Below are 13,960 nucleotides of genomic sequence, written 5' to 3' on the forward strand. Positions count from 1 at the left end.
ACCCCTGTCCTGGCCCTGTCACCCCTGTTCTGACCCTGTCACCCATATTCTGACCCTGTCACCGCTGTCCTGGCCCCGTCACCCCTGTCCTGGCCCTGTCACCCCTGTCCTGGCCCTGTTACTGCATACCCTCCAACTACCTTTTTGGCAGGTACAGTACCCGTAGCGCTTCCAGACCCCTCCCCAATGCACCACACCTCCGCACCTTCCCCTCTACCACATGCGGCACCCCACCCCTCCCCCACACGCTGTGCCTCCAGACCCCCTACACCACCCGCGGCTTCCACTCCTCCGCCCCTCCACCACCCACAGCACCTCCAGACCCCCTCCACCATCCACCCCCCATATATGTCTCCCCCCACACCTGCCCCCCCTCCACCCGCAGCATCTGCAGACACCCTCCTCCATCCACGGTGCCCCCCTCATCCACCCCTCCCCCACCTGCCCCTCCCCCACCTGCAGCACCTCCGGACCCCCTTCTCCATCTGCCGCACCACCTGTACCTGCCCCTCCCCTACTCACGGCACCTCCGGACCCCCGCCCCTTCCCATCCCACAGCACCTCCGGAACCCTTCACCCATCCGCAACATCCCCGCACCTGCCCCTCTCCCACCCTTGCCACCCCTGCCCTTCCCCCACCGGCAGTGCCTCCGGACCCCATCCCCCATCCGCAGCATCTCCCGACCCTTCCCCATCCGGGCCCCCCCCCGCTTCCACCCCCCCTCTACCCGCAGCATCTACAGACACCCTCCCCCATCCACAGCCCCCTCCCCCCGCACCTGCTACATTCTGTACATTGTGCCCTGCAGGTGCTGTTCACGCCGTCGCAAGGGGCTGCGCCTCCTTCACCATCGCACGCCCTTTCATTGTGCAATATTTAACCACTAACAAAGGAATGCAGGTAATACTCTATATAATACAAATATTGAACCCCAGAAAGGCATGCAAGGGTTAAGGGGGCGTAGACCCTTGCGACGGTGTGAAGAGCGCCCGTAGGGCGCGATGAAGCACCTAGTTTATATATATTGTTCTAGTGGTAAATCAGTTGCGCCTTCAGTGTTTGTGAACAATTCATTGCAAATCCTTAGATGACAATTATAGTATGCGTACCAGACACACGTAGAGTAGTCGCCTTATGTGAAAATGTCTTTGCAACTGGGTGTCCCTCACTCGTACTGCCTCTCCGTTCCCGTCCGTCCAGGCGTTGGTGTGGAGTTTGTACGTATATGCAAGACAATGTGTCAGTAGAATATAGACTAGTACTGAATTGAATGATGCTGTCGTCATTCCATCATCAGACTTATGTGCCTTAAGAAGAATCAGAACTGCTGCCAGACACAGCAATGGCTGCTCTCTGCTCCTGCTGCCTTGTTGAAACGAAGGCAACAGGAGCAGGAGCAGAGAGCAGCCATTGCTGTGTCTGGCAGCAGTTCTGATTCTTCTTAAGGCACATAAGTCTGATGATGGAATGACGACAGCATCATTCAATTCAGTACTAGTCTATATTCTACTGACACATTGTCTTGCATATACGTACAAACTCCACACCAACGCCTGGACGGACGGGAACGGAGAGGCAGTACGAGTGAGGGACACCCAGTTGCAAAGACATTTTCACATAAGGCGACTACTCTACGTGTGTCTGGTACGCATACTATAATTGTCATCTAAGGATTTGCAATGAATTGTTCACAAACACTGAAGGCGCAACTGATTTACCACTAGAACAATATATATAAACTAGGTGCTTCATCGCGCCCTACGGGCGCTCTTCACACCGTCGCAAGGGTCTACGCCCCCTTAACCCTTGCATGCCTATCTGGGGTTCAATATTTGTATTATATGGAGTATTACCTGCATTCCTTTGTTAGTGGTTAAATATTGCACAATGAAAGGGCGTGCGATGGTGAAGGAGGCGCAGCCCCTTGCGAAGTCGTGAACAGCACCTGCAGGGCACGATGTACAGAATGTAGCGGGTGCGGGGGGGACTGCGAATGGTGTCTGTAGATGCTGCTAGTGGAGGGAGGGCAGAAGTGGGGGTGGGGCCCAGATAGGGAAGGTTGGGGAGGTGCTGCGGGTGGGGGTGGGGCAAAGGAATGGGGGATGCAGATGGGGGAGGGGTCCGGAGGCACTGCAGGTGGGGGGAGGGCAGGGGTGCCAGGGGTGGGAGAGGGGCAGGTGTGGGGATGTTGTGGATGGGTGAAGGGTTCCAGAGGTGCTGTGGGATGGGAAGGGACGGGAGTGCCGGGGGTGGGGTAGGGGACCGCAGGCACCATGGGTAGGGTAGGGGCAGGTACGGGTGGTGCGGCGGATGGGGAAGGAGGTCCAGAGGTGCTGAAGGTGGTGGAGGGGCAGTTGCGGGGGTGCCATTGGTGGGGGAGGGGGGGACCGTGGATGGAGGAGGGTGTCTGCAGATGCTGTGGGTGGAGGGGGGCAGGTGTGGGGGGAGACATATAAGGGGGGTGAATGGTGGAGGGGGCCTGGAGGTGCTGTGGGTGGTGAAGGGGCGGAGGAGTGGGAGCCGCAGGTGGTGTAGGGGGCCTGGAGGCACAGCGTGTGGGGGAGGGGTGGAGTGCCGCATGTGGTGGAGGGGAAGGTGCGGAGGTGTGGTGCATTGGGGAGAGGTCTGGAGACGCTGCGGGTACTGTACCTGCCAAAAAGGTAGTTGGAGGGTATGCAGTAACAGGGCCAGGACAGGGGTGACAGGGTCAGAACAGGGTTGACGGGGCCAGGACAGGGGTGATGGGGTCAGAACAGGGGTGACGGGGTCAGAACAGGGGTGACGGTGCCAGGACAGGGGTGACGGTGCCAGGACAGGGGTGACGGGGCCAGAACAGGGGCGACGGGGCCAGGACAGAAATGACAGGGACAGGATAAGGGTGACAGGGCTAGGGTAGGGGCGGCAGGACCAGGACAGGGGTGACGGGGCCAGTATAGGGTTGACAGAGCAAGCACAGGGATGACAGGGCCAGGATAGGGGTAACAGGGCCAGCATAAGGGTGACAGGGCCAGGATAAGGGTGACAGGGCCAGGATAAGGGTGAAAGGGCCAGGATAAGGCCAGGGGTGACAGGGACATGACAGAACACAGGGCACGGGAGAGATTGGTATTAGGAACAAAACAGTGGTGACAGACAGATGTGTCTTACCGGTGTCACTGCTGCTGGCTGCTGCTGTTCCACTCCAACCTGTTGGGATCTGCTGCTGCTGGTGGAGACTTGGCATGGCTGACTCTCTCAGGCTGGAGTCCTGCTTCCTCTGCCCGTCCGCATCCCTCCCCCCCTCCTCAGTCACACATCGCAGACCTCGCGCAGCACTGTGGTAAGGAGAGACTGGAAATGACTGGTTAGCCCCCAGGAGATGCTGCGGCTGGAGGTAGAAGGGGGTCATAACATGCACGTGGTGCGGACCTCGTGACTGCTGGGCACTGTGGTAAGGGGAGACTGGGAGTGACTGGTTAGCTCCCAGGAGACGCTGCGGCTGGAGGGAGGAGGGGGTCGCAGCCTGTAAGCAGCTCTGATTTCTGCAGCGCTACCCGCCAGCTAAAGTGTGTGAAGGAGCTGGGCGCACCTCACTGTGGGTGGCAGCGCCACAGCTAGCGGTGGGGTTGCCGATGCTGGAGATAACAGAGGCAGTACGGAACCTGCACAGCGGCAGGTGCCCCACAAAACTGCAGCTAAGAAGCGTGGAGTTTGCCAGAAAGTGACGCTCCTCCGCGCCAGAGAGCCCCTGCTGAGTATGCCGATGTGGGGGGTCAAGCACACAGTGAGCCGGTGCCCGTCTGTCTGTACGGCATACCCCCTCACACACCCCCATACCTCCCAAATGTCCAGATTTTCGCGGGACAGTCCCATTTTTTGGGGTCTGTCCCGCTGTCCCACCCGCGGGTCGCAGTGTCCCGCGGTGGGGGGGGGGCAGTTGGAAAGCTCCTGTACTCGCTGTTCTGCTTAGCAGAGCAGCGGTGAATAGTGGAGACAGAGGGAGAGGGGGCATCAGGGGGTACGGATTAAGGGGGGGTTCCAGCAGCAGAGCCGGATTAAGGGGGGGGGGGGGGGCAGGGGGTACGTACTGTTGGTCCCACAGTTTTAGGGGGCCCCCCGGCTGGAGTAGCTCTGTCCCAGCTCAGAAGCTCCCCCGTCCTTCCAGCAACAACGGCAGCATTGTGCTACAGTCAGCACACGCTGCTGCGTATTGGCAGGTCTGTGGTGTTACAGGGAGGCAGCAGTCTCCCTGCTTTCTTCTGCCTGTGCGGGTGTGTAGGGGGGAGCGACCACCTCCTCTGGATTTACCCCTAGCTGAGGTGCCAAAATCCCATAATAATAATTTAAAAAAATAACCGGAATTTGCATAAGGGGGCGTGGTCACGCGTGTCCCGCGATTAGGCCACGCCCCCAACCCCTACAGCAGGCACAGCAATGAGATAGGGCTCCCCTGTCTCAAGTGTCCTGGGCCCCCCGGACTCATAATCAGACCCTGGGGGCATGCCAGCAGCTCACAGAGCACTGGGCATGCCCCCTCACTGACGAAAACGGGGGCCCTCCCGTGAAGCCACGCCCCCTTTTTGCCGAGTGTGTGTCCCTCCTTCTGCCTGAAGAGAGCTCCTGCAGAAAGCTGGGAGGTGTGCACCCCTGCCTGTGCCATGTCCATACCACCATCTGCTTCTGCTCCTAGTCTCCTATAGATTTGGCCAGATCTGTGACTCATTTGACTAACTCCGCCCATTGTTGTGACTCCGCCCAGCGTTAGCAAATGAGTCACAAAGTCACAGATCTGGGCTATTATATAGGAGATCTGGATTGTAGCACTATGTGGGGATATAAGGGGGGCTAATACTGTATTTGTGGTGTTTCAATATTTATAGCATTTAATGTACTTTTTATTCCTTCTGTTTCCATGTCTCTCTGGCTTGTGTCCCTATTACCCCATGTGTGTGTTCATTCATTAGCCTATATATTCTGTACTATAATCTTACCCAAGTAAATACAGGTGTGCTGTGACCTGGCACATAGTGCTGTCATGTTATGTTATTATAGGAGAATGCCAGTCTGTGTATGAGGTTATTACAGGTTATCCTTGCTATGCCTATTGAGTCCATCTATGATCCTCATATGGTCACACAGGAAATACATTTGAGGACCAGGTAATGTCACTTTGAAGCTTCTCCTCCACAGGGGACAATCAAGACTTAACCCAATTTCCCTGTCATTGTTCCCTCTGTTTACTGTCCTGTTCCATCCTGGTCTCTCACAGACAACGCAGAGCCTGACCCAGCATGTGGTCAGCAGTAGAAGGCCAGCTGTGGGAGGGAGTAGGGAAATACCTGAGGTGGGATACCACCAATCAGGAACCTGCGTCTCCTCCCCAGGTGAGCGCGGCATGATGGGAATTTGGGAGGTTTTAAAAGAGGTTGCGCAGGTCAGCTCCGGATGTTAGTTGCAGGACTTTGGCTAAGGGGTGATTCTCTACCAGGGTACCTTGTGGAACGCATCAACAGTGCTGTGTGGACTTATATGTACTTACTACTGCATGGACTAATCTGCTATCACTGCTGTGTGGACTCAGTGATAGTTCTGCTATGTGGACTTGTTTATCTGGAACTTCTACACGGAATTGCTGTGGACCTAAATCCTCTACTGGGACTTACTATGTGGTCTGCTACCTGTATACTGTTTCTGGGCTATATTTACTTCTGTTTCCTGTGAATTATCTATTCCTGTGTGCTGTGAGAAATAAACCACCACTTTGGTTTCATCGGCCCTGTGTCTGAGTGATTAGAAGAACCCCGTATTTTCACACGCTATCTGCACTCTATATATATATATATATATATATATAATCATGGTGGTCCGGCTCTCCCGTCAGTGCTTTATACTTGCGCTGGGTGCACGAAGAGAGAAAGTGACAGCAAGCAAATGGTGCGGCACCCCAAGCGTCTCAATAAATGAAGTTCAAGACGGCATTGCATTGGACGTTTCAGTGGTACGCAGTTCCACTGAAACTTAGTAGATTTGCTGGTGCTCGTGCGGCGCTTTACAGTCGCACTGCTGATTGTGAGTGATTGACAGGAAAGGGGCGTTTCTGGGAGGTAACTGACCGTTTTCCGTGAGTCTGCTAAAAAAACGCTGGCGTGCCAGGAAAAAACGCAGGAGTGGCTGGAGAAACGGGGGAGTGGCTGGCCGAACGTAGGGCGTGTTTGTGACGTCAAACCAGGAACAAAACGGACTGAGCTGATCGCAATCTAGGAGTAGGTCTGGAGCTACTCAGAAACTGCAGCAAATTATTTAGTAGCAGTTCTGCTGATCTTTCATTATTCTGCTAAACTAAGATACACTCCCAGAGGGCGGCGGCATAGCGTTTGCAATGCTGCTAAAAGCAGCTAGGGAGCGAACAACTCTGAATGACCACCTTTATCCGGGCTTCACCCACCCTGTGGAATCCCCTCCCACGCACAATAAGACTTGCCTCTAGTCTCCAAACCTTCCAGTGATCCCTGAAAATTTTACTGTTCAGACAAGCTTATCAAATTACAGATACTAATACATTAACAGACTCTCACACTAATACGTTAATAGGTCAGAGACTTTCACACTAAAGGGGGAACACACGGAGAGATCTGACTAGATTGCTTAGAACATAAGCACAGATCTCTCTGTGTGTCTGCCCCAGTGATAGCGATGCGTGGTCCCACGCGTCGCTATCGCCGGTGCTAGATTATGCCTGCAATCTACAATCTAGCAGGTCACTCATTTCACCACTGGGTTAAGTGAGCGCCCCCCACGTCCACCCACCTTGCTCAGCACAGATCGCGCTGTGCTGAGCGGGGGGAGAGATGTGTGCTGAGCGGTCACGTATAGATCGTCCACCACACATCTCTCCCCGTTATACATTAATAGACAGGAGACTCTCACGCCGATACCTTAATAGACAGAAGATTCTCTGAGACATGAGAGCCATGTACACCTGCCCCCCGCCGCCTGACAGCGGTGGTAATTCAGACCTGATCGTAGCAGCAAATTTGTTAACAGTTGAGCAAAACCATGGGGGGTGATTCCGAGTTGTTCGCTCGCTAGCTGCTTTTAGCAGCATTGCACACGCTAAGCCGCCGCCTACTGGGAGTGAATCTTAGCTTATCAAAATTGCGAACAAAAGATTAGCAAAATTGCGAATAGACATTTCTGAGCAGTTTCTGAGTAGCTCCAAACTTACTCGGCATCTGCGATCAGTTCAGTCAGTTTCGTTCCTGGTTTAACGTCACAAACACACCCAGCGTTCGCCCAGACACTCCCCCGTTTCTCCAGCCACTCCCACGTTTTTCCCAGAAACGGTAGCATTTTTTCACACACCCCCATAAAACGGCCAGTTTCCGCCCAGAAACACCCACTTCCTGTCAATCACATTACGATCACCAGAACGAAGAAAAAACCTCGTAATGCCGTGAGTAAAATACCTAACTTCTAAGCAAATTTACTTGGCGCAGTCGCAGTGCGGACATTGCGCATGTGCAATTAGCGGAAAATTGCTGCGATGCGAAGAAAAATACAGAGCGAGCAACTCGGAATGACCACCCATGTGCACTGCAGTGGGGACAGATATAACATGTGCAGAGAGAGTTAGATTTGGGTGGGGTGTGTTCAAACTGAGATCTAAATTGCAGTGTAAAAATAAAGCAGCCAGTATTTACCCTGCACAGAAACAATATAACCCACCCAAATGTAATAGGCCCTACACACTGGCAGATAAAATAGAACGATATGAACGTTCTGTGTATAGGCACCAACGATTAACGATGCGTGGCTCTGCGCTCGTTAATCGTTGGTGCCCCGTCGCTTATGCATGCAGGCCAATATTGTCCATATTTAGCGTGCAGTGCTATGGAGCCGAGTGACGGGGGGAGAGAAGAAACTTCACTCCCCCAGTCACCGGGTCGCCCGTATCCGCCGTCGGCATGTGTGTAGAGCCCATTACTCTCTCTGCACATGTTATATCTGCCCCACCTGCACTGTACATGGAGCCTAATTCAGACTTGATTGTAGCAGCAAGCTTGTTAGCAGTTGGGCAAAACCATGTGCACTGCAGGGGGGGCAGATATAACATGTGCAGAGAGAGTTAGATTTGGGTGGGTTATTTTGTTTCTGTGCAGGGTAAATACTGGCTGCTTTATTTTTACACTGCAATTTAGATTGCAGATTGAACACACCCCACCCAAATCTAACTCTCTCTGCACATGTTACATCTGCCTCCCCTGCAGTGCACATGGTTTTGCCCAATTGCTAACAAATTTGCTGCTATGATCAGGTCTGAATTACCCCGAGTGAGAGGCGTGTACACCTGCAGCCCCCGACAGAGAGAGGCGAGTACACCTGCAGCCCCCGACTGAGAGAAACGTGTATGTAGCACTCTGGTCCAAAGGTGTGTTATCTTCGTAACCTGCAGCGGACGCTCTTCGGGTGATCTTCCTTTTAGCACGCCGTGACAGAGAGGCGAGCGTAAATTTCCTTTTCTTTTGAGCAGACACAGAATGACCCGCAATAGGTACAACACAATTTTATTGTAACACGCTATAAGCAATTACATAGAAGAGAACATAGAAAGAATAATTAAATGAATATGAACTTAGTACCCCGTATAACCAGTAAGCAATTAGACAAACCATTGAGTGAAAAATAAGCCGCTGGCGTTGGCCTAGAGTAGCTAAATATCGTAGAGCCTAGAAACATCGATTATACAGTAAACCTACAGGAAAATATCAGCAAGACGGTGTCGCCTGTGTATAGAACGGTCTAGTATAATAGGCCGTAGCACTTATACAGGTGAATTGTGGGAACAGGTAGAAAGCGGGCGTCGTCTTCAATAGCACAGTCTTGTATACTAGCCTTGAGGGTAACGGCTGGGTGGAGCTTGCATAAATCAGCTAATAAATATCTGCCTTTGTAATAGCAATGAATACACAGATAGGACAGCTTTGAAAGTAGCTGCTGAGCAAAGCTTGCACAAATCAGTTAATGCATAAACATTACTCCTCACACTGTTAAGCGGAGCTTGCATAAGTGAACCATAAGTACCAGAGTGGCAGAGTAGCAGAAAATAACATGAACATTAATTCAGTATTGACATTCTGCCATGGGGCGCCCACCCCATTTGTAATAACTAGAGGGGAGCCTACCCCCTTTTATCAGTAATGTGATACCCCCCAGAGCTGGCCCTAGGCATAGGCAAACTAGGCAAATGCCTAGGGCATTTGGTATGCTTCAGGGCACCAGCAGCTTCTACTGATTAAAATGATATGCAGCATGCCTATGTATGTAGCATTTCATATGCAGATACAGCCATATTTGCACACAGTACATAGGCCTGCAGCATATAATTTTAATCAGCAGAAGCTGCTTGTGCACCCTAGCCACATAGCAATGCAAATAAGATGCATTTTCATTAAAAAAAAGGTGCCTGATGTTAGCAGAGCTGGCCGGGAGCTGCCAGGTGACTCACACCAGGCATCTCCTGCTGCATGACGCAATGAGACAAGATTTAGGAGGACACATCTGAATCCAGGCAGAGGTCACAATGTTAGCAGCAATGTGAGTGCTGTGTGCGGGTGGCTTGGTTGTTCAATAGTGTTTAGTATATGTGAAAGGGGTACTATGTATGTCGTGTATAAAAGCATTAATAATGCGAAGCAAATGTGTAAGGGGCACTATGTGTGTCATTATGTGTATAAGGGCATTAATAATGTGCAGCATATGTGTAAAGGGCACTGTGTGTGTCATGTGTATAAGGGCATCAATAATGTGCGGTATATGTGTAAGGGACATTATGTGTATAAGGGCATTGATAAAAGTTGGCATAATGTGTAAGGTGCATTATGTTTATAAGGACATTAATAATGTTTGTCATTTGTGTAAGGGGCATTACTGTGTGGTATTATATGTATAAATACATTACTAATGTGTGGCATTATGTGTATAAGGAGCTCTACTTTGTGGCGTTATGTATAGAAAGGGCACGTGTGGTGTAATGTGAATAAGGAGCAATTCATTGTCATGTATTGTGAATAAGGGGCACTAGTGTGAGGAGTAACATATATAAGGTAAAGTGGTACTACTGTGTCATGTAACATTAATAAAGGACACTATCGCATGATAAAATATGAATAAAGTTGCAGTACTGTGTGGTGGAATTTGAATTGGTGGTACTATTGTGTGGCCATGCCCCTTGCCAGCAAAAAATACCCCCCTTTTTTTGGGCTGTGCGCCAAATGTACGCATTGTTCCTATTTAACATATAGGGGGTAGGAACACCAAAATAAGGACTTAAGGACTGGTGAGGGGTGATGGTGCTAGGAAAGGGGTGCAGGGTCAGAGGCGGTACTAGCGGTGGTACTAGGGGGCACCAGCCAAAATCTTGCCCAGGGCATCATATTGGTTAGGGCCGGTTCTGGATACCCCAATTGCAGAGTCTTTGCAGCAGAAGGGCAAGCAGGACACAGGGGAATTAGGGAGAGCCTTTCCCCTATGAAAATATATCCTGTGAGGCACTAAACAGGAGGGGCTTACCCCGTTATAAATATGTTTCCCAATGCAGAGCTGTGGCAGCGGTGGGCACTAACAGGGCAGAGTTAGGCAGCGAAAGGATTGCCGATCTCCTCACCAAAAGCTGCTGCGCTTCTGCCACCTCCGATCGTCTCCTGGACCTTCGGTGCCACCCGGGATGCTGAGCACTGCACTGGGGATGCGCCCTCGTAAGGTGACTGCCGTCCGGATCCACAGTCTGGGTACCGCTGCGCCATCCCGAACGCTCCCTCCAGACGTGCTGTCCTCCGTCCTCCCGTCAGTGGCTGGAGTTCGGGTCCCTCTCCTTCTTTCAGCCGGTCCAAGGTCCTTTACCGGGGTCCTCGCCTTGGGGTTGTCCTCCGCGATGCCTGTCCCCGGCCACGATCCGCGCCACCTCCGCACAGTCCTTAGGGGTCCTCACGGGTCTTCTTCGTCCAGCGTCCCAGCTCTGGCCCACGATCCAGGTCTCCAGGTGAGCGATCCTCCTTTTCTTCCAGGGCAGCTCTCACCAGTTCCCGGCCGGACTTCACTCCTCTTCTCCCCAGAGCAGCCGACCTCGCTCCCGCGCTGTGGAGCACCTGATAAAGGTCCCTCGTCCTCAGCACCACCCCCGACCTCCTTGATCACTGGCTCCCTCGCCCCAGCAACAACCCTCCCCTGGTCCAGTCTGCCCTGCAACCCAATCAACAGGGGCCAAGTCTCCCGGGCTAGGGCTGTTGCTGGCCAGGAGGGGAAGACACTATTAGTCAGTGGCACCAAATTCCTCATCTAAAGCCGACAGGGTCAAACAAAGTGCAGCCATGCTATTCAATGGCCCTACTGATTTGTACCCCAATGTGAGGGGACGTTTTGCCAGAGACACCCCTGTAATATAAGAAAAAATTTGTGCACCCGTGTGAGGGTATTACATGTACACCTGCAGTTCCCCAACAGTCAGAGGCGAGTACACCTGCAGCCACCCCGACAGAGAAAGGTATGAGGAAGGTAATGTGATGTCTCACCTGCAGCCACCAACAGAGAGAGGCGCGTACACCTGCAGCCCCCGACAGTGAGAGGCGAGTACACCTGCAGCCTCCCCGACAGAGAGAGGCGTGTACACCTGCAGCCCCCCCGACAGAGAGAGAGAGGCGAGTACACCTGCAGCCCCCCCGACAGAGAGAGAGAGGCGAGTACACCTGCAGCCCCCCCGACAGAGAGAGGCGAGTACACCTGCAGCCCCCCCGACAGAGAGAGGCGTGTACACCTGCAGCCCCCCCGACAGAGAGAGAGAGGCGAGTACACATGCAGCCCCCCCGACAGAGAGAGAGAGGCGAGTACACCTGCAGCCCCCCGACAGAGAGAGAGAGGCGAGTACACCTGCAGCCCCCCGACAGAAAGAGGCGAGTACACCTGCAGCCCCCCGACAGAGAGAGGCGTGTACACCTGCAGCCCCCCCGACAGAGAGAGAGAGGCGAGTACACCTGCAGCCCCCCCCCCCCGACAGAGAGAGAGGCATATACACCTGCAGCCCCCGACAGAGGGAGAGGCATGTACACCTGCAGCCCCCGACAGAGAGGGGCGAGTACACCTGCAGCCCCCCCCCCCCCCCGACAGAGAGGCATGTACACCTGCAGCCCCCGACAGAGAGAGGCGAGTACACCTGCAGCCCCCGACAGAGAGAGGCGAGTACACCTGCAGCCCCCGACAGAGAGAGGCGAGTACACCTGCAGCCCCCGACAGAGAGAGGAGAGTACACCTGCAGCCCCCGACAGAGAGAGGAGAGTACACCTGCAGCCCCCGACAGAGAGAGGAGAGTACACCTGCAGCCCCCGACAGAGAGAGGAGAGTACACCTGCAGCCCCCGACAGAGAGAGGAGAGTACACCTGCAGCCACCGACAGAGAGAGGAGAGTACACCTGCAGCCACCGACAGAGAGAGGAGAGTACACCTGCAGCCCCCGACAGAGAGAGGAGAGTACACCTGCAGCCCCCGACAGAGAGAGCCCTGACAGTGAGAGGAGAGTACACCTGCAGCCCCCAGACAGAGAGAGGAGAGTACACCTGCAGTCCCCGACAGAGAGAGGTGAGTACACCTGCAGCCCCTGACAGTGAGAGGCGAGTACACCTGCAGCCCCCGACAGAGAGAGCCCTGACAGTGAGAGGAGAGTACACCTGCAGCCCCTGACAGTGAGAGGAGAGTACACCTGCAGCCACCCGACAGAGAGAGGAGAGTACACCTGCAGTCCCCGACAGAGAGAGGTGAGTACACCTGCAGCCCCTGACAGTGAGAGGCGAGTACACCTGCAGCCCCCGACAGAGAGAGGAGAGTACACCTGCAGCCCCTGACAGTGAGAGGCGTGTACACCTGCAGCCCCTGACAGTGAGAGGCGTGTACACCTGCAGCCCCTGACAGTGAGAGGCGTGTACACCTGCAGCCCCTGACAGTGAGAGGCGTGTACACCTGCAGCCCCCGACAGAGAGAGGAGAGTACACCTGCAGCCCCTAACAGTGAGAGGCGTGTACACCTGCAGCCCCTGACAGTGAGAGGCGTGTACACCTGCAGCCCCTGACAGTGAGAGGTAAGTACACCTGCAGCCCCTGACAGTGAGAGGTAAGTACACCTGCAGCCCCTGGCAGTGAGAGGTAAGTACACCTGTAGCCCCTGGCAGTGAGAGGTATGAGGGAGGTAATGTGATGTCTCACCTGCAGCCAGAGCCCCCAGTATGAGGCTGTACAGTATAATTCCTCTCATCAGAGCCCCCATGTCTCAGCACCGTGCAGCGTTACCAGCAGATCCCCGGAGTGTGAGTGAGAATTGTTGTCTGTGGGCTGGTTCTTTGCCCTCAGGGCACGCCTGTAACATGACTTGTGATTGGCTCTGCATACTTCCCAACATGACCCTCTCCAGGAGGACACAATGTTCTGCTCCTGCACTTCCCTCTTAATTGATGATTGTCATCATCTGTGCTGAAACACCTTCATTAACCCAGTGGTTCCCAAACTTTTTGAAATCACGGCAGGGCCGAAACTAGGGTTTCTGTCACCCGGGGCAAGACAGTCATTTGGCGCCCCCCACCCACCTCCCCGTTATACAGAAATACATCCTCCAATACATGTATACACCATCAATAATACACAGTACGGTACATATCTACACAGCCCCTGAATATACACATACTACCAAAATAAACATATATACGGGCCCCTGTATATACACATACCCCAATATACTGTGATTAAATACACCCCTCCTATACATACAAACACATGCACACACACACAGGGTTACACTGCACTGCTCCAACACACATACTCACAGGGTTACACTGCACTGCTCCAACACACATACACACAGGGTTACACTGCACTGCTTCAACACACACACACACTCAGGGTTACACTGCACTGCTCACACACATTAGGTTAAAGTACACTG

The 13,960-nt window shown here is 53.5% G+C and overlaps 1 protein-coding gene across 7 annotated transcripts in view; it reads right to left on the minus strand.

Annotated features, from left to right (window-relative positions):
* The window catches only part of LOC134969748 (fatty acyl-CoA hydrolase precursor, medium chain-like), an 88,204-nt gene extending 74,833 nt beyond the window's left edge, over nucleotides 1–13,371 (minus strand). For 2 of the 7 annotated variants that reach the window (XM_063945906.1, XM_063945905.1), the window contains exon 1: nucleotides 10,644–11,140. In XM_063945906.1, coding sequence (XP_063801976.1) covers nucleotides 10,644–10,782 — 139 coding nt within the window. In that variant the 5' untranslated portion in view covers nucleotides 10,783–11,140. Of the gene's footprint in view, nucleotides 1–10,643; nucleotides 11,141–13,227 lie in introns of those variants that run through there. The other 5 variants (XM_063945901.1, XM_063945900.1, XM_063945903.1 and 2 more) reach the window with 4 other exon arrangements.
* Between the last annotated feature and the right edge of the window lie 589 nt (nucleotides 13,372–13,960).

The sequence above is a fragment of the Pseudophryne corroboree genome, chromosome 11 (assembly GCF_028390025.1).
Source record: "Pseudophryne corroboree isolate aPseCor3 chromosome 11, aPseCor3.hap2, whole genome shotgun sequence".
Lineage (NCBI taxonomy): Eukaryota > Metazoa > Chordata > Amphibia > Anura > Myobatrachidae > Pseudophryne > Pseudophryne corroboree.